Here is a 19,960-nt window from a genome sequence, read left to right as displayed (position 1 = left end):
GCCGGGTCTCCCCTGCCCCTGCTCTGCTGACTCCAGTGTGTCCCCATGCTGGGTAGGGTGATAGAGGGCCTCCCGGGAGGTGGCAGTGGGCCAGCAGACTCAGCCTATGAGGCAGGACTCCTCCAGGCCCTTGGAATGAAAGTCTTATGATGCTACAGGCTGCCTTCTTCCTCAGGCCACTCAGTGCCGGGGTGGGGTGCGGATGCCTGCTGCCCAGCCTCTGTGTTTCGGCCCTGGGATGTGTCTTCTTTCTGGTGACCCTTGTGTCTCAGGGAATTTCAGACACTAGTCTGGGCACTTCCTTCAGCAAACACAGAGGAAATGTGCAGCTCCTTTGCACAGTGCTGGGCTCAGGGCACATGGCACGGCACAGGGCACAGGGCAGAAAGCACAGCACGTGACATAGGGCAGAGAGCACAGCACAGGGCCCAGGGCAGAGAGCAGAGAGCACAGCACAGCACATGGCAGAGAGCACAGGGCACAGGGCAGAGAGCACGGCACAGGGCACAGGGCAGAGAGCACAGCACAGCACAGGACAGAGAGCACAGGGCACAGGGCAGAGAGCACGGCACAGGGCACAGGGCAGAGAGCACAGGGCACAGGGCAGAGAGCACGGCACAGGGCACAGGGCAGAGAGCACAGCACAGGGCACAGGGCAGAGAGCACAGCACAGCACAGGACAGAGAGCACAGGGCACAGGGCAGAGAGCACGGCACAGGGCACAGGGCAGAGAGCACGGCACAGGGCACAGGGCAGAGAGCACGGCACAGGGCACAGGGCAGAGAGCACGGCACTGGGCACAGGGCAGAGAGCACGGCACAGGGCACAGGGCAGAGAGCACGGCACTGGGCACAGGGCAGAGAGCACGGCACAGGGCACAGGGCAGAGAGCACAGGGCACAGGGCAGAGAGCGCGGCACAGGGCACAGGGCAGAGAGCACAGGGCATAGGGCAGAGAGCACAGCACCTTGCAGAGAGCACAGGGCACAGGGCAGAGAGCACGGCACAGGGCACAGGGCAGAGAGCACAGGGCACAGGGCAGAGAGCACGGCACAGGGCAGAGAGCACGGCACAGGGCACAGGGCAGAGAGCACGGCACAGGGTACAGGGCAGAGAGCAGGGCACAGGGCAGAGAGCATGGCACAGGGCACAGGGCAGAGAGCACAGGGCACAGGGCAGAGAGCACAGCACAGGGCACAGGGCAGAGAGCACAGGGCACAGGGCACAGGGCAGAGAGCACGGCACAGGGCACAGGGCAGAGAGCACAGCACAGCACAGGGCAGAGAGCACAGGGCACAGGGCAGAGAGCACGGCACAGGGCACAGGGCAGAGAGCACAGCACGGGGCACAGGGCAGAGAGCACAGGGCACAGGGCAGAGAGCACGGCACAGGGCACAGGGCAGTGAGCACTAGGCACAGGGCACAGGGCAGAGAGCACAGCACGGGGCACAGGGCAGAGAGCACGGCACAGGGCACAGGGCAGAGAGCACAGCACAGGGCACAGGGCAGAGAGCACGGCACAGGGCAGAGAGCACGGCACAGGGCACAGGGCAGAGAGCACAGGGCACAGGGCAGAGAGCACAGCACAGGGCACAGGGCAGAGAGCACAGGGCACAGGGCAGAGAGCACAGGGCAGAGAGCAGAGAGCACGGCACAGGGCACAGGGCAGAGAGCACAGGGCACAGGGCAGAGAGCATGGCACAGGGCACAGGGCAGAGAGCATGGCACAGGGCACAGGACAGAGAGCATAGCACAGGGCACAGGGCAGAGAGCACAGCACAGGGCCCAGGGCAGAGAGCACGGCACAGGGCACAGGGCAGAGAGCACAGGGCACAGGGCAGAGAGCACAGCACAGGGCACAGGGCAGAGAGCACAGCACAGGGCACAGGGCAGAGAGCACAGCACAGGGCACAGGGCAGAGAGCACAGGGCACAGGGCAGAGAGCACAGCACAGGGCACAGGGCAGAGAGCACAGGGCACAGGGCAGAGAGCACGGCACAGGGCACAGGGCAGAGAGCACAGGGCACAGGGCAGAGAGCACGGCACAGGGCACAGGGCAGAGAGCACAGGGCACAGGGCAGAGAGCACGGCACAGGGCACAGGGCAGAGAGCACAGCACAGGGCACAGGGCAGAGAGCACAGCACCGGGCACAGGGCAGAGAGCACAGGGCACAGGGCAGAGAGCACAGCACAGGGCACAGGGCAGAGAGCACGGCACAGGGCACAGGGCAGAGAGCACAGGGCACAGGGCAGAGAGCACAGCACAGGGCACTGGGCAGAGAGCACAGGGCACAGGGCAGAGAGCACAGCACAGGGCACAGGGCAGAGAGCACGGCACAGGGCACAGGGCAGAGAGCACGGCACTGGGCACAGGGCAGAGAGCACGGCACAGGGCACAGGGCAGAGAGCACGGCACTGGGCACAGGGCAGAGAGCACGGCACAGGGCACAGGGCAGAGAGCACAGGGCACAGGGCAGAGAGCGCGGCACAGGGCACAGGGCAGAGAGCACAGGGCATAGGGCAGAGAGCACAGCACCTTGCAGAGAGCACAGGGCACAGGGCAGAGAGCACGGCACAGGGCACAGGGCAGAGAGCACAGGGCACAGGGCAGAGAGCACGGCACAGGGCAGAGAGCACGGCACAGGGCACAGGGCAGAGAGCACGGCACAGGGTACAGGGCAGAGAGCAGGGCACAGGGCAGAGAGCATGGCACAGGGCACAGGGCAGAGAGCACAGGGCACAGGGCAGAGAGCACAGCACAGGGCACAGGGCAGAGAGCACAGGGCACAGGGCACAGGGCAGAGAGCACGGCACAGGGCACAGGGCAGAGAGCACAGCACAGCACAGGGCAGAGAGCACAGGGCACAGGGCAGAGAGCACGGCACAGGGCACAGGGCAGAGAGCACAGCACGGGGCACAGGGCAGAGAGCACAGGGCACAGGGCAGAGAGCACGGCACAGGGCACAGGGCAGTGAGCACTAGGCACAGGGCACAGGGCAGAGAGCACAGCACGGGGCACAGGGCAGAGAGCACGGCACAGGGCACAGGGCAGAGAGCACAGCACAGGGCACAGGGCAGAGAGCACGGCACAGGGCAGAGAGCACGGCACAGGGCACAGGGCAGAGAGCACAGGGCACAGGGCAGAGAGCACAGCACAGGGCACAGGGCAGAGAGCACAGGGCACAGGGCAGAGAGCACAGGGCAGAGAGCAGAGAGCACGGCACAGGGCACAGGGCAGAGAGCACAGGGCACAGGGCAGAGAGCATGGCACAGGGCACAGGGCAGAGAGCATGGCACAGGGCACAGGACAGAGAGCATAGCACAGGGCACAGGGCAGAGAGCACAGCACAGGGCCCAGGGCAGAGAGCACGGCACAGGGCACAGGGCAGAGAGCACAGGGCACAGGGCAGAGAGCACAGCACAGGGCACAGGGCAGAGAGCACAGCACAGGGCACAGGGCAGAGAGCACAGCACAGGGCACAGGGCAGAGAGCACAGGGCACAGGGCAGAGAGCACAGCACAGGGCACAGGGCAGAGAGCACAGGGCACAGGGCAGAGAGCACGGCACAGGGCACAGGGCAGAGAGCACAGGGCACAGGGCAGAGAGCACGGCACAGGGCACAGGGCAGAGAGCACAGGGCACAGGGCAGAGAGCACGGCACAGGGCACAGGGCAGAGAGCACAGCACAGGGCACAGGGCAGAGAGCACAGCACCGGGCACAGGGCAGAGAGCACAGGGCACAGGGCAGAGAGCACAGCACAGGGCACAGGGCAGAGAGCACGGCACAGGGCACAGGGCAGAGAGCACAGGGCACAGGGCAGAGAGCACAGCACAGGGCACTGGGCAGAGAGCACAGGGCACAGGGCAGAGAGCACAGCACAGGGCACAGGGCAGAGAGCATGGCACAGGGCACAGGGCAGAGAGCACGGCACAGGGGACAGGGCAGAGAGCACGGCACAGGGGACAGGGCAGATAGCACGGCACAGGGCACAGGGCACGGCACAGGGATGACACAGGGCACGGCACAGGGATGACACGGCACAGGAATGACACGGGCGGCACAGGGATGACACAGGGACGGCACAGGGACAGCACAGGGAAGACACAGGGATAACACAGGCACGGCACAGGGATGGCACTGGGATGACACAGGGACGACACAGGGACAGCACAGGGAAGACACAGGGATGACACAGGCACAGCACAGGGAAGACACAGGGATGACACAGGGACGACACAGGGACAGCACAGGGAAGACACAGGGATGACACAGGGACAGCACAGGGAAGACACAGGGATGACACAGGCACGGCAAAGGGATGACACAGGCACGGCACAGGGCTGACAGCACATCTTGAAGCAGTGCTGTGCACATGGCACACACCTGGGCGGCTTTCCTTGGGGTAACAGAGCACCCCAGGCCTGTACCTACGGCGTCGGGTGCTGTGTGAGCTCGGACTGAGTCTCACTGAGCCTCCCTCAGGTACTTCCTGCAGCCTCGGGACAATGGCAGCAAGACCCTGAATTCAGGGGACCTGGGTTCCTTGCGCCTCAACGTGGTTTACACAGAGGATCATGTCTTCGCCTCCGACCGCTACCAGCCCCTGCGGGACCTGCTGCTCACGTCTGCAGATGTGGAGGTAGCTGCAGGCCAGGCATGGGGGCGAGTGAGGGGCCGAGTGTGGGGTGCTGACCCACTCCCTGTCCCCTCAGCCTGTGTCGGCCTCGGCGGCACACATCCTGGGCGAGGTTTGCCGGGAGAAGCAGGAGGCGGCTGTCCCGCTTGTACGTCTGTTGCTGCACTACGGCCGCGTGGTGCCCTTCATTAGCGCCGTGGCCAGCGCCGAGGTGGGGCGCACCCAGTGAGTGTGGGGCTGAGGTGGGCGCACCAGTGAGTGTGGGGCTGAGGCGGGCGCACCCAGTGAGTGTGGGGCTGAGGTGGGCGCACCCAGTGAGTGTGGGGCTGAGGTGGGCGCACTAGTGAGTGTGGGGCTGAGGTGGGCGCACTAGTGAGTGATTGTGGGGCTGAGGCGGGCGCACCCAGTGAGTGTGGGGCTGAGGCGGGCGCACCCAGTGAGTGTGGGGCTGAGGTGGGCGCACCCAGTGAGTGTGGGGCTGAGGCGGGCGCACCAGTGAGTGTGGGGCTGAGGCGGGTGCACCAGTGAGTGTGGGGCTGAGGCGGGCGGACCCAGTGAGTGTGGGGCTGAGGCAGGCGCACCCAGTGAGTGTGGGGCTGAGGTGGGGCGCACCCAGTGAGTGTGGGGCTGAGGCGGGCGCACCCAGTGAGTGTGGGGCTGAGGCGGGCGCACCCAGTGAGTGATTGTGGGGCTGAGGTGGGCGCACCCAGTGAGTGATTGTGGGGCTGAGGCGGGCGCACTAGTGAGTGTGGGGTTGAGGCGGGCGCACCCAGTGAGTGTGGGGCTGAGGTGGGCGCACACAGTGAGTGTGGGACTAAGGTGGGTGCACCCAGTGAGTGTGGGGCTGAGGTGGGCGCACTAGTGAGTGATTGTGGTGCTGAGGTGGGCGCACCCAGTGAGTGTGGGGCTGAGGCGGGCGCACCCAGTGATTGTGGGGCTGAGGCGGGCGCACCCAGTGAGTGTGGGGCTGAGGTGGGTGCACACAGTGAGTGTGGGACTAAGGTGGGTGCACCCAGTGAGTGTGGGGCTGAGGTGGGCGCACCCAGTGAGTGATTGTGGGGCTGAGGTGGGCGCACCCAGTGAGTGATTGTGGGGCTGAGGCGGGCGCACCCAGTGAGTGTGGGGCTGAGGCGGGCGCACCCAGTGAGTGTGGGGCTGAGGCGGGCGCACCCAGTGAGTGTGGGGCTGAGGCGGGCGCACCCAGTGAGTGTGGGGCTGAGGCGGGCGCACCCAGTGAGTGTGGGGCTGAGGCGGGCGCACCCAGTGAGTGTGGGGCTGAGGCGGGCGCACACAGTGAGTGTGGGGCTGAGGTGGGCGCACACAGTGAGTGTGGGGCTGGGGTGGGCGCACCCAGTGAGTGTGGGGCTGGGGCGGGCGCACACAGTGAGTGTGGGGCTGAGCCGGGCGCACCCAGTGAGTGTGGGGCTGAGGCGGGCGCACCCAGTGAGTGTGGGGCTGAGGCGGGCGCACCCAGTGAGTGTGGGGCTGAGGCGGGCGCACCCAGTGAGTGTGGGGCTGAGGTGGGCGCACACAGTGAGTGTGGGGCTGAGGCGGGCGCACCCAGTGTTGTGGGGCTGAGGCGGGCGCACCCAGTGAGTGTGGGGCTGAGGCGGGCGCACACAGTGAGTGTGGGGCTGGGGTGGGCGCACCCAGTGTTGTGGGGCTGACGTGGGCGCACCCAGTGAGTGTGGGGCTGAGGCGGGCGCACACAGTGAGTGTGGGGCTGAGGTTGGCGCACCCAGTGAGTGTGGGGCTGAGGCGGGCGCACCCAGTGAGTGTGGGGCTGAGGTGGGCGCACCCAGTGAGTGTGGGGCTGAGGTGGGCGCATCCAGTGAGTGTGGGGCTGAGTTGGGCGCACCCAGTGAGTGTGGGGCTGAGGCGGGCGCATCCAGTGAGTGTGGGGCTGAGGCGGGCGCACCCAGTGACTGTGGCCTAGGTGGGCGCACCCAGTGAGTGTGGGACTGAGGTGGGCGCACACAGTGAGTGTGGGGCTGAGGCGGGCGCACCCAGTGAGTGTGGGGCTGAGGTGGGCGCACCCAGTGAGTGTGGGGCTGAGGTGGGCGCACCCAGTGAGTGTGGGGCTGAGGTGGGTGCATCCAGTGAGTGTGGGGCTGAGGTGGGCGCACCCAGTGAGTGTGGGGCTGAGGCGGGCGCACCTAGTGAGTGTGGGACTGAGGTGGGCGCACCCAGTGAGTGTGGGGCTGAGGTGGGCACACCCAGTGAGTGTGTGGCTGAGGCGGGCACATCCAGTGAGTGTGGTGCTGAGGCGGGCGCACCCAGTGAGTGTGGGGCTGAGGCGGGCACACCCAGTGAGTGTGGGGCTGAGGCGGGCGCACCCAGTGAGTGTGGGGCTGAGGCGGGCGCATCCAGTGAGTGTGGTGCTGAGGCGGGCGCACCCAGTGAGTGTGGGGCTGAGGTGGGTGCATCCAGTGAGTGTGGGGCTGAGGCGGGCGCACCCAGTGAGTGTGGGGCTGAGGCGGGCGCACCCAGTGAGTGTGGGGCTGAGGCGGGCGCACCAGTGAGTGTGGGGCTGAGGCGGGCGCACCCAGTGAGTGTGGGGCTGAGGCGGGCGCACCCAGTGAGTGTGGGGCTGAGGCGGGCGCACCCAGTGAGTGTGGGGCTGAGGCGGGCGCATCCAGTGAGTGTGGGGCTGAGGCGGGCGCACCCAGTGAGTGTGGGGCTGAGGTGGGTGCATCCAGTGAGTGTGGGGCTGAGGCGGGCGCACCCAGTGAGTGTGGGGCTGAGGCGGGCGCACCCAGTGAGTGGGGCTGAGGCGGGCGCACCAGTGAGTGTGGGGCTGAGGCGGGCGCACCCAGTGAGTGTGGGGCTGAGGCGGGCGCACCCAGTGAGTGTGGGGCTGAGGCGGGCGCACCCAGGGTTGTGGGGCTGTGGCGGGCGCACCCAGTGAGTGTGGGGCTGAGGTGGGCGCACACAGTGAGTGTGGTGCTGAGGCGGGCGCACCCAGTGAGTGTGGGGCTGAGGCGGGCGCACCCAGTGAGTGTGGGGCTGAGGCGGGCGCATCCAGTGAGTGTGGGGCTGAGGTGGGCGCACCCAGTGAGTGTGGGGCTGAGGTGGGCGCACCCAGTGAGTGTGGGGCTGAGGCGGGCGCATCCAGTGAGTGTGGTGCTGAGGCGGGCGCACCCAGTGAGTGTGGGGCTGAGGTGGGTGCACCCAGTGAGTGTGGGGCTGAGGCGGGCACACCCAGTGAGTGTGGGGCTGAGGTGGGTGCACCCAGTGAGTGTGGGGCTGAGGTGGGTGCATCCAGTGAGTGTGGGGCTGAGGCGGGCGCACCCAGTGAGTGTGGGGCTGAGGCGGGCGCACCCAGTGACTGTGGCCTAGGTGGGTGCACCCAGTGAGTGTGGGACTGAGGTGGGCGCACACAGTGAGTGTGGGGCTGAGGTGGGCGCACCCAGGGTTGTGGGGCTGTGGCGGGCGCACCCAGTGAGTGTGGGGCTGAGGTGGGCGCACACAGTGAGTGTGGGGCTGAGGCGGGCGCACCCAGTGAGTGTGGGGCTGAGGCGGGCGCACCCAGTGAGTGTGGGGCTGAGGCGGGCATACCCTGTGAGTGTGGGGCTGAGGCTGGCGCACCCAGTGAGTGTGGGGCTGAGGCTGGCGCACCCAGTGAGTGTGGGGCTGAGGTGGGTGCACCCAGGGTTGTGGGACTGAGGTGGGCGCACCCAGGGTTGTGGGGCTTCGGTTGACGCCCCAGGGAGTGGTGCCTGGTGCGGTAGAGGAGGTTGGCCCCCTTAGGGTGTAGCTTGCACCCCATGTCTGGGGGTTGGTTGAGGCATGGCTTGGGCCAGAGTGGGGTTTCTTGTCCACCTGAAGTTCAGGAGGGACCTGTAGCTGGGTCCCCTGACTCGTGAATGTCTGTGGTGGGTGCCCTGCCCTTCGGGAGGGTGTGGGTAGGTGTGGGTGGGTGGCTCTCGCCTGGGGGTGTCCCTTCTGCCCCCGGGATCACTGGGGTTTGGGCTCTCTGCCTGCGGTGGCCGCACTCTGGCCAGACACCGTGCTTCCCAGGGACCCCAACACTATTTTTCGGGGCAACTCATTGGCATCCAAGTGTATAGATGAGACCATGAAGCTGGCAGGAATGCAGTACCTGCACCTCACACTGAGGCCGGCCCTGGAGGAGGTGAGGGCCTGGGTGGTGGGGGTCAGGGCTGTGGGTGTCTGGGGAGGTGGGGTCGGGAGGTGGGGCCTGTGGAGGTGGGGTCTGGGAGGTGGGTGTCTGGGGAGGTGGGGTCTGGGGAGGTGGGGCCGGGAGGTGGGGCCTGGGCGGTGGGGTCTGGGGAGGTGGGGTCGGGGAGGTGGGGCCTGGGGAGGTGGGCCCTGGGGAGGTGGGGTCTGGGGAGGTGGGGTCTGGGAGGTGGGCCCTGGGGAGGTGGGGTCGGGGAGGTGGGTGTCTGGGGAGGTGGGTGTCTGGGGAGGTGGGGTCTGGGAGGTGGGGTCGGGGAGGTGGGTGTCTGGGGAGGTGGGTGTCTGGGGAGGTGGGGTCTGGGGAGGTGGGGTCTGGGAGGTGGGGTCTGGGGAGGTGGGGTCGGGGAGGTGGGTGTCTGGGGAGGTGGGTGTCTGGGGAGGTGGGGTCTGGGAGGTGGGGTCGGGGAGGTGGGGTCTGGGGAGGTGGGGTCGGGGAGGTGGGGCCTGGGCGGTGGGGTCTGGGGAGGTGGGGTCGGGAGGTGGGGTCGGGGAGGTGGGGCCTGGGGAGGTGGGCCCTGGGGAGGTGGGGTCTGGGGAGGTGGGGTCTGGGAGGTGGGGTCTGGGGAGGTGGGTGTCTGGGGAGGTGGGTGTCTGGGGAGGTGGGGTCTGGGAGGTGGGGTCGGGGAGGTGGGTGTCTGGGGAGGTGGGTGTCTGGGGAGGTGGGGTCTGGGGAGGTGGGGTCTGGGGAGGTGGGGTCTGGGAGGTGGGGTCTGGGGAGGTGGGGTCGGGGAGGTGGGTGTCTGGGGAGGTGGGTGTCTGGGGAGGTGGGGTCTGGGAGGTGGGGTCGGGGAGGTGGGGTCTGGGGAGGTGGGGTCTGGGGAGGTGGGGTCTGGGGAGGTGGGGCCTGGGGAGGTGGGGTCTGGGGAGGTGGGGCCTGGGGAGGTGGGGTCGGGGAGGTGGGGTCTGGGGAGGTGGGGTCTGGGGAGGTGGGGCCTGGGGAGGTGGGGTCGGGGAGGTGGGGTCTGGGGAGGTGGGGCCTGGGGAGGTGGGGTCTGGGGAGGTGGGGTCGGGGAGGTGGGGTCGGGGAGGTGGGGTCTGGGGAGGTGGGGTCTGGGGAGGTGGGCCCTGGGGAGGTGGGGTCTGGGAGGTGGGGTCTGGGGAGGTGGGGCCTGGGGAGGTGGGGTCTGGGGAGGTGGGGTCGGGGAGGTGGGGTCGGGGAGGTGGGGTCTGGGGAGGTGGGGTCTGGGGAGGTGGGCCCTGGGGAGGTGGGGTCTGGGAGGTGGGGTCTGGGGAGGTGGGGCCTGGGGAGGTGGGTGTCTGGGGAGGTGGGGTCTGGGGAGGTGGGGTCTGGGGAGGTGGGGTCTGGGGAGGTGGGGTCTGGGGAGGTGGGTGTCTGGGGAGGTGGGGTCTGGGGAGGTGGGGTCTGGGGAGGTGGGGTTGGGGAGGTGGGGGTCCATGCAGCTATAGGCATCTTCCTGCCACTCTGGGCAGCTCCGGGCCATTTGGGCAGCTCTGGCAGCTCTCCTGGGCAGGACGATGTGCGCAGCCAGGCACCTCGCCTCCCCGCCTGCCCTGCGCCCCTCAGCCAACCAGCAACGCCCTTCCAGATCCTGCAGGGCCACAAGCCCTGTGAAATCGACCCTGTGAAGCTGAGAGATGGCGAGAACCTGGAGACCAACATGGTGAGGTGGTGTAGACGGGGAGGGGCTGCAGGTGTAGACGGGGAGGACAGCAGGTGTAGACGGGGAGGGCAGCAGGTGTAGACGGGGAGGGCAGCAGGTGTAGACGGGGAGGGGCTGCAGGTGTAGACGGGGAGGGGCTGCAGGTGTAGACGGGGAGGGGCAGCAGGTGTAGACGGGGAGGGGCTGCAGGTGTAGACGGGGAGGGGCAGCAGGTGTAGACGGGGAGGGCAGCAGGTGTAGACGGGGAGGGGCTGCAGGTGTAGACGGGGAGGGGCAGCAGGTGTAGACGGGGAGGGCAGCAGGTGTAGACGGGGTGGGCAGCAGGTGTAGACGGGGTGGGCAGCAGGTGTAGACGGGGAGGGGCAGCAGGTGTAGACGGGGTGGGCAGCAGGTGTAGACGGGGAGGGCAGCAGGTGTAGACGAGGAGGGGCAGCAGGTGTAGACGGGGAGGGCAGCAGGTGTAGACGGGGAGGGCAGCAGGTGTAGACGGGGAGGGGCTGCAGGTGTAGACGGGGAGGGGCAGCAGGTGTAGACGGGGAGGGCAGCAGGTGTAGACGGGGAGGGGCTGCAGGTGTAGACGGGGAGGGGCAGCAGGTGTAGACGGGGAGGGCAGCAGGTGTAGACGGGGAGGGCAGCAGGTGTAGACGGGGAGGGGCAGCAGGTGTAGACGGGGAGGGCAGCAGGTGTAGACGGGGAGGGCAGCAGGTGTAGACGGGGAGGGGCTGCAGGTGTAGACGGGGAGGGCAGCAGGTATAGACGGGGAGGGCAGCAGGTGTAGACGGGGAGGGCAGCAGGTGTAGACGGGGAGGGGCTGCAGGTGTAGACGGGGAGGGGCAGCAGGTGTAGACGGGGAGGGGCTGCAGGTGTAGACGGGGTGGGGCAGCAGGTGTAGACGGAGAGGGGCTGCAGGTGTAGACGGCCAGGGCAGCAGGTCTAGACGGGGAGGGCTGCAGGTGTAGACGGGGAGGGGCAGCAGGTGTAGACGGGGAGGGCAGCAGGTGTAGATGGGGACTGGCTGCAGGAGTCAAGGGGGGGCAGTTCAGGGTGTGGACTGCAGGCCGTGGGGAAGCCACCCCATCCCGACTCGCTCCCCAGGTGGCGCCTGTCTCATGTGGAAGACTGGGCCCCATGGAGGCTCCCGTGGTCCACTCTCTGGACTGGTCCCACAGAGGTTCACATGCAGGGTGCTTCCTGGAGCATGTGGACCTCGTGCCTCTGGGTGCTGTGGGGACCCAGGAGTGAGGTCCCAGGCTCTGGACCCTGGGCAGGTCCCCCCCTGAGGTGCGGGGTTACTGGCCCCGGGTCCAACCGAGTCCCTTGCAGGAGAACCTGCGGCAGTATGTGGACCGCGTCTTCAGTGCCATCACCAAGTCGGGGGTCAGCTGCCCCACAGTCATGTGTGACATATTCTTCTCCCTGAGGGAGGCAGCCGCCAAGCGCTTCCAAGGTGTGTGCGTGTTGTACCTGAAATGCCCACAGCCCCTCGAGTCCTCAGTGTCTAGTCCCTGCCAGGCCTGCGGCAGGGAGGTGGCCCCAGCTCACACCCTGAGCTCCGTCAGGTGACAGACGTGTCCCTGCCAGACGCAGGGACAGGCGAGTGTGGGCAGCTGGGGCCCGGCTGCCCAGGGCAGAAGCAGACTGGGCGGCACCGGGTCTCAGGAAGTGCCCTGACCCAGCTGCTGACTGCCCTGCCCTGTGCACAGACGACATGGACGTCAGGTACACGGCCGTGAGCGGCTTCATCTTCCTGCGCTTCTTTGCTCCTGCCATCTTGTCTCCCAACCTCTTCCAGCTGGCCCCGCACCACACGGTGAGTGGGACTAGTCAGTGTCAACTAGTCAGTGCTAACTAAAGGGATAACCAGTCCTCTTCCAGCTGGCCCCGCACCACGCGGGGAGTGGGACTAGTCAGTGTCAGCTAGTCAGTGCTAACTAAAGGGATAACCAGTCCTCTTCCAGCTGGCCCCGCACCACGCGGGGAGTGGGACTAGTCAGTGTCAGCTAGTCAGTGCTAACTAAAGGGATAACCAGTCCTCTTCCAGCTGGCCCCGCACCACGCGGGGAGTGGGACTAGTCAGTGTCAGCTAGTCAGTGCTAACTAAAGGGATAACCAGTCCTCTTCCAGCTGGCCCCGCACCACACGGGGAGTGGGACTAGTCAGTGTCAACTAGTCAGTGCTAACTAAAGGGATAACCAGTCCTCTTCCAGCTGGCCCCGCACTACGCGGGGAGTGGGACTAGTCAGTGTCAGCTAGTCAGTGCTAACTAAATGGATAACCAGTCCTCTTCCAGCTGGCCCCACACCACATGGGGAGTGGGACTAGTCAGTGCTAACTAGAGAGCTAACCACTCCTCTCCCTACTAGCCTCACACCACATGGGGAGTGGCACTAGTCAGTGCTAATGAGTGCTAACAAGAGTTTTAACTAGTGAGTAGTAACTAGAATGCTAGCCAGTTCTCTCCCCACTGGCCACACACCACACAGTGAGTGAAGGGGGAGCATTCCAGCCCCGGGGGACCCGAGGGTCTGGGGGCACGTCCCCACCCGTCCTTGTGAGACCCTGTGTGACCTGGCTCCGTGGCAACGTCCCTGTGGCCCAATGCAGCGTGTCCCTCTGCCCCCACAGGACCCACAGATGTCCAGGACGCTGACCCTCATCTCCAAGACCATCCAGACCCTGGGCAGCCTGTCCAAGGCCAAGTCTGTACGTGTCTCCAGCTGTGTTGGGCTGCCTGGCCCAGACAGAAGGGGTGCCCTGCTGACACCCCGCTTCCTGCCAGGAGAGGGTGCTGTCCCCACACCCCACCTCCTGACCAAGAGTAGCGTCCTACTGACACCTGACATCCTGACCAGGAGTGGGTGCTGTGCTCCTGAGGAGGAGGAAGCCCTTCAGCCACCCACAGCTTCCCTAGAACCTCCTGCTGGTGCATTTCTCAGCCTCGTGATCTGCTCTAGAGGGGGAGCGGCCACAGGCTGCTGCTGTGCCCGGACAGAGGTGGCACAGGCCAGGCACAGAGGTGGCTGGGAGCCCAGGCTCCCTAGTGCCCTCACTATCCAGCCAGTGACCGTGGGTCCCTGTGACCGTGGGTCCCTGTGACCTGGGCTCCCTGTGACCGTGGGTCCCTGTGACCTGGGCTCCCTGTGACCGTGCATCCCTGTGACCTGGGCTCCCTGTGACCTGGGCTCCCTGTACCTGGGCTTCCTGTGACCAGGGCTTCCTGTGACCAGGGGTCCCTGTGATCTGGGCTCCCTGTGACCTGGACACCCTGTGACCTGGGCTCCCTGTGACCTGGGCTCCCTATGACGTGGCTCCCTGTGACCTGGGCTCCCTGTGACCTGGGCTCCCTATGACGTGGCTCCCTGTGACCTGGGCTCCCTGTGACCGTGGGCTCTCTGTGACCTGGGTTCCCTGTGACCGTGGCCTCCCTGTGACCAGGGCTCTCTGTGACCTGGGCTCCCTGTGACCTGGGCTTCCTGTGACCGTGGGTCCCTGTAACCAGGGCTCCCTGTGACCTGGGCTCCCTGTGACGTGGCTCCCTGTGACCTGGACACCCTGTGACCTGGGCTCCCTGTGACGTGGCTCCCTGTAACCTGGGCTCCCTGTGACCAGGGCTCTCTGTGACCTGGGCTCCCTGTGACCGTAGCCTCCCTGTGACCTGGGCTCCCTGTGACTGTGGCTCCCTGTGACCTGGGCTTCCTGTGACCAGGGCTCTCTGTGACTGTGGGTACCTGTGACTGTGGCTCCCTGTGACCTTGGCTTCCTGTGACCTGGGCTCCCTGTGACTGTGGGTCCCTGTGACCTGGGCTCCCTATAACCATGGATCTCTGTAACCACGGCTCCCTGTGACCTGGGCTCCCTGTGACCGTGGGTCCCTGTGACTGTTGCTCCCTGTGACCTGGGCTCCCTGTGACTGTGGGTCCCTGTGACCTGGGCTCCCTGTGACCTGGGCTACCTGTGACCGTGTGTCCCTGTGACCTGGGCTCCCTTTGGCCATCTGCCCACCCACCAGCAAAGTGTCCCTTCCCTCCTGATCTCCGTATTTCCTGGCCCTCAAGTAGGGAGTCTGGTGTAGAAGGAGGGGTAGTGGGTGCTGACCTCAATGGTGTGAGTCCCGGGGCTTGGCTCCCTTTGGAGGGGGGGCCCAGCACAGGTGGGTTTCTGACCCAGAGGCCCCCAGCACAGGGTCCCCAGCATGGGCTACTCCCCTGGGCTGGGTGGAGCCGGGCCACAGGAGGCCCACACACATTTCTCTCTCATGGGACCTGCAGTGCACCGAGGCCCCTGCACTTTGCGACAGTCCCCCAGCATAAGGTCTCCCATGTTGGGGTGCTCTCTTTGCTTGGGTCTTCCCTGTTATGGGTACCCGTCTGATGAAGGCCCCCGATGGGGCATCAACACTCCACCTACGACTGTTCCCCATCCTGGAAGCAGCCACAGTGTGGCCAGGTGTGGCCCCTATTGAGCCCCCTGGCATGGCCCTGGTTAATCCCTGGCATGGCCCTGGTGATGCCCTGGTGGGTCCTTGTGAAGCCCTGGCATTGCCCTGGTTAATCCCTGGTGTGGTCCTGGTTAATCTCTGATGGCTCTGGTTAATCCCTGATGGGCCTGGTTAATCCCTGATGGGCCCTGGTTAATCCCTGATGGGCCTGGTTAATCCCTGATGGACCCTGGTTAATCCCTGATGGCCCTGGTTAATCCCTGATGGTCCTGGTTAATCCCTGATGGGCCCTGGTTAATCCCTGATGGGCCCTGGTTAATCTCTGATGGCCCTGGTTAATCCCTGATGGGCCCTGGTTAATCCCTGATGGGCCCTGGTTAATCTCTGATGGCCCTGGTTAATCCCTGATGGGCCCTGATTAATCCCTGATGGCCCTGGTTAATCCCTGATGGCCCTGGTTAATCCCTGGTGTGGTCCTGGCTAATCCCTGATGGGCCCTGGTTAATCCGTGATGGCCCTGGTTAATCCCTGATGGGCCTGGTTAATCCCTGATGGACCCTTGTTAATCCCTGATGGCCCTGGTTAATCCCTGATGGGCCTGGTTAATCCCTGATGGGCCTGGTTAATCCCTGATGGCCCTGGTTAATCCCTGATGGGCCTGGTTAATCCGTGATGGACCCTGGTTAATCCCTGATGGACCCTGGTTAATCCCTGATGGTCCTGGTTAATCCCTGATGGGCCCTGGTTAATCCCTGATGGCCCTGGTTAATCCCTGATGGCCCTGGTTAATCCCTGGTGTGGTCCTGGCTAATCCCTGATGGGCCCTGGTTAATCCCTGATGGGCCCTGGTTAATCCCTGTTGGGTTCTGGTTAATCCCTGTTGTGGCCCTGGTGACACCCTGGTGGGTCCTCGTGAAGCCCTGGTGTGGCCCTATTGAGCCCCCTGGCACAGCCCTGGTTAATCCCTGATGGGCCTGGTTAATCTCTGATGGTCCTGGTTAATCCCTGATGGGCCCTGGTTAATCCCTGATGGCCCTGGTTAATCCCTGGTGTGGTCCTGGTTAATCCTTGATGGCCCTGGTTAATACCTGATGACCCTGGTTAGTCCCTGGTGTGGTCCTGGTTAATCCCTGATGGGCTCTGGTTAATCCCTGGTTAATCTCTGGTTAATCCCTGATGGGCCTGGTTAATCCCTGATGGGCTCTGGTGAAGCCCTGGTGTGGCTCTGGCTAATCCCTGATGGGCCCTGGTTAATCCCTGGTGTGGTCCTGGTTAATCCCTGATGGCCCTGGTTAATCTCTGATGGCCCTGGTTAATCCCTGATGGGCCTGGTTAATCTCTGATGGCCCTGGTTAATCCCTGATGGGCCTGGTTAATCCCTGATGGGCTCTGGTTAATCCCTGGTTAATCTCTGGTTAATCCCTGATGGGCCCTGGTTAATCCCTGATGGGCTCTGGTGAAGCCCTGGTGTGGCTCTGGCTTGTCCAGGCTGTGGGCAGCAGAGCTGTGGCCCTTTTGTTCCAGGCGAGCTTCAAGGAGTCATACATGGCCACCTTCTATGACTTCTTTAACGAGCAGAAGTACGCAGACGCAGTCAAGAATGTGAGTGTCCCTTGGTCCCCAGAAGCCTCACTGGACTGACACCACTTGAGGGGCCCTGGCCCTCTCAGTGCCAGGCCTGGTCGGCCATGACCTGTGACCCCATGCCCCCCCACTGCCATCGCAGCCTCGTGTCCCTATCCTGTGAGCCCGTTATGCCAGCTTGGCCCTGGCCCCGTCCATCTGACGTCCCCCTGAGCCCCAGAACCAGGACCCCCACTGAGGACTCAGTGCCAGGATGACACCCCACCCTGACCCTCCGTTTATGGCTGGACTTGTAAAGCCTGTCCCTCACCTGCCTGGCTTCTCTCCCCAGTTCCTGGACCTGATCTCATCGTCTGGGAGACGGGACCCCAAAAGCATGGAGCAGCCCATCCTGCTCAAAGAGGGGTAGGTGGGGAGGGGTTGTGTGCAGCTCTGCTTGAGGGGTGCCTGCTGTGAGCCATCTGGGGGGGCCCTGGCTTCAGTGTGCAGCGCTGGGCCACCAGCAAGTCCCTGGGGCCACCCTCCCTGCCGGGCCACCTTCCCTGCTGGGCCACCCTCCCTGCTGGGCCGCCCTCCCTGCTGGGCCACCCTCCCTGCCGGGCCACCTTCCCTGCCGGGCCGGCTGGGCCGCCCTCCCTGCCGGGCCACCTTCCCTGCTGGGCCACCCTCCCTGCCGGGCCACCCTCCCTGCCGGGCCATCCTCCCTGCTGGGCCATCCTCCCTGCTGGCCGCCCTCCCTGCTGGGCCGCCCTCCCTGCCGGACCACCCTCCCTGCCGGACCACCCTCCCTGCCGGGCCACCCTCCCTGCCGGGCCATTCTCCCTGCCGGGCCATCCTTCCTGCTGGGCCGTCCTCCCTGCCGGGCCGCCTTCCCTGCTGGACCGCCCTCCCTGCTGGGCTGCCCTCCCTGCTGGGCCGCCCTCCCTGCTGGGCCACCCTCCCCGCTGGGCCGCCCTCCCTGCTGGGCCGTCCTCCCTGCTGGGCCACCCTCCCTGCTGGGCCATCCTGCCTGCTGGGCCACCTTCCCTGCTGGGCCACCCTCCCTGCTGGGCCGCCCTCCCTGCTGGGCCACCCTCCCTGCTGGGCCATCCTGCCTGCTGGGCCACCTTCCCTGCTGGGCCACCCTCCCTGCTGGGCCACCCTCCCTGCTGGGCCGCCCTCCCTGCTGGGCCACCCTCCCTGCTGGGCCATCCTGCCTGCTGGGCCACCTTCCCTGCTGGGCCACCCTCCCTGCTGGGCTGCCTTCCTTGCTGGGCCACCCTCCCTGCTGGGCCGCCCTCCCTGCTGGGCCACCTTCCCTGCTGGGCCGCCTTCCCTGCTGGGCCGCCCTCCCTGCTGGGCCGCCCTCCCTGCTGGGCCACCCTCCCTGCTGGGCCATCCTGCCTGCTGGGCCACCTTCCCTGCTGGGCCGCCTTCCCTGCTGGGCCGCCCTCCCTGCTGGGCTGCCTTCCCTGCTGGGCCACCCTCCCTGCTGGGCCATCCTCCCTGCTGGGCCGCCTTCCCTGCTGGGCCGCCCTCCCTGCTGGGCCACCCTCCCCGCTGGGCCGCCCTCCCTGCTGGGCTGCCAGCTGGCCCCAGAGCCACTCCAGCTACCGCCCCCATGCAGGTTCATGATCAAGCGGGCACAGGGCCGAAAGCGTTTCGGGAGGAAGAACTTTAAGAAAAGGTGGTTCCGCCTCACCAACCATGAGCTCACCTACCAGAAGAGCCGAGGTAGCACCCTCTCCCCAGCACCCCAGAAGAGCCGAGGTAGCACCCTCTCCCCGCACCCCAGAATCTTCCTGGACTGGGAGCCCAGTGTACTCAGTGCAGACCCCGGATGAGGGCTGGGCAGGGGGGATGAGGCATGGACAGGGCAGGTGAGTGTGGACAGGGTGGGGGTCCAGGCAGAGAGGGGGTATGGGTGGTGGGGGTCAGGGTGGTGGGGGTCTTGGCAGAGCAGGGGGTCTGGGTGGTGGGGGTCCAGGCAGAGCAGGGGGTCTGGGTGGTGGGCATCCGGGCAGAGCAGGGGTCTGGGTGGTGGGGGTCCGGGCAGAGCAGGGGGTCTGGGTGGGTGTCTGGGCAGATAAGGGGGTCTGGGTGGTGGGGGTCCGGGCAGAGCAGGGGGTCTTGGTGGGTGTCCGGGCAGATAAGGGGGTCTGGGTGGCGGGGGTCCGGGCAGAGCAGGGGGTCTGGGTGGTGGGGGGTCCGGGCCGAGCAGGGGTCTGTGCAGTGCAGGGGTTTCAGGCAGAGCAGGAAGTGGGTGTTGGGCGTCTAGGTAGAGCAGGGGGTCTGGGTGTGGTGTCCAGGCAGAGAAGGGGCCTTGGGCAGAGTAGGAGTCTGGGCTGACCATGGGTCTGCGGAGAGCTGCGGGTCCAAGCAGAGCAATGAGCTGATCAGAGCAGTGGGTCCAGTCAGAGTAGGGGGCTCTTGGCAGAGCAGGGGTCCAGGCAGAGCAGGGACCAGGAGAGGTGGGGTCTCTGGGCAGAGCAGGGACCATGAGCCTGGGGTCTCTGGGCAGAGCAGGGACCAGGAGCCTGGGGTCTCTGAGCAGAGCAGGGACCAGGAGCCTGGGGTCTCTGGGCAGAGCAGGGACCAGGAGCCTGGGGTCTCTGGGCAGAGCAGGGACCAGGAGAGGTGGGGTCTCTGGGCAGAGCAGGGACCAGGATCCTGGGGTCTCTGGGCAGAGCAGGGACCAGGAGCCTGGGGTCTCTGGGCAGAGCAGGGACCAGGATCCTGGGGTCTCTGGGCAGAGCAGGGACCAGGAGCCTGGGGTCTCTGGGCAGAGCAGGGACCAGGAGAGCTGGTGTCTCTGGGCAGAGCAGGGTCCAGGAGAGCTGGGGTCTCTGAGCAGAGCAGGGACCAGGAGCCTGGGGTCTCTGGGCAGAGCAGGGACCAGGATCCTGGGGTCTCTGGGCAGAGCAGGGACCAGGAGCCTGGGGTCTCTGGGCAGAGCAGGGACCAGGAGCCTGGGGTCTCTGGGCAGAGCAGGGACCAGGAGCCTGGGGTCTCTGGGCAGAGCAGGGACCAGGAGCCTGAGGTCTCTGGGCAGAGCAGGGACCAGGAGCCTGGGGTCTCTGAGCAGAGCAGGGACCAGGAGCCTGGGGTCTCTGGGCAGAGCAAGGACCAGAAGAGCTGGGGTCTCTGGGCAGAGCAAGGACCAGAAGAGCTGGGGTCTCTGGGCAGAGCAGGGACCAGGAGCCTGGGGTCTCTGGGCAGAGCAGGGACCAGGAGAGCTGGGGTCTCTGGGCAGAGCAGGGACCAGGAGCCTGGGGTCTCTGAGCAGAGCAGGGACCAGGAGCCTGGGGTCTCTGGGCAGAGCAGGGACCAGGAGCCTGGGGTCTCTGGGCAGAGCAGGGACCAGGAGAGCTGGGGTCTCTGGGCAGAGCAGGGACCAGGAGCCTGGGGTCTCTGGGCAGAGCAGGGACCAGGAGAGCTGGGGTCTCTGGGCAGACAGGGACCAGGAGCCTGGGGTCTCTGGGCAGAGCAGGGACCAGGAG

The 19,960-nt window shown here is 66.3% G+C and overlaps 1 protein-coding gene across 3 annotated transcripts in view; it reads left to right on the top strand.

Moving 5' to 3' along the window:
* RASA3 (RAS p21 protein activator 3) overlaps positions 1-19,960 on the top strand; it is an 83,048-nt gene that overhangs the window by 46,092 nt on the left and 16,996 nt on the right. For 2 of the 3 annotated variants that reach the window (XM_060183726.1, XM_060183725.1), the window contains 10 exons: positions 4,484-4,640; positions 4,714-4,862; positions 8,658-8,772; positions 10,385-10,459; positions 11,783-11,906; positions 12,163-12,269; positions 13,085-13,162; positions 16,422-16,499; positions 16,813-16,886; positions 18,088-18,194. In XM_060183726.1, coding sequence (XP_060039709.1) covers positions 8,716-8,772; positions 10,385-10,459; positions 11,783-11,906; positions 12,163-12,269; positions 13,085-13,162; positions 16,422-16,499; positions 16,813-16,886; positions 18,088-18,194 — 700 coding nt within the window. In that variant the 5' untranslated portion in view covers positions 4,484-4,640; positions 4,714-4,862; positions 8,658-8,715. Of the gene's footprint in view, positions 1-4,483; positions 4,641-4,713; positions 4,863-5,237; positions 5,253-8,657; positions 8,773-10,384; positions 10,460-11,782; positions 11,907-12,162; positions 12,270-13,084; positions 13,163-16,421; positions 16,500-16,812; positions 16,887-18,087; positions 18,195-19,960 lie in introns of those variants that run through there. The other variant, XM_060183727.1, reaches the window with a different exon arrangement.

Source organism: Erinaceus europaeus (assembly GCF_950295315.1).
Source record: "Erinaceus europaeus chromosome 5 unlocalized genomic scaffold, mEriEur2.1 SUPER_5_unloc_1, whole genome shotgun sequence".
NCBI classification, from domain to species: Eukaryota; Metazoa; Chordata; class Mammalia; order Eulipotyphla; family Erinaceidae; genus Erinaceus; species Erinaceus europaeus.
The sequence above is the reverse complement of the archived record's forward strand: the minus strand, read 5'-3'. Positions and strand labels throughout refer to the sequence as shown.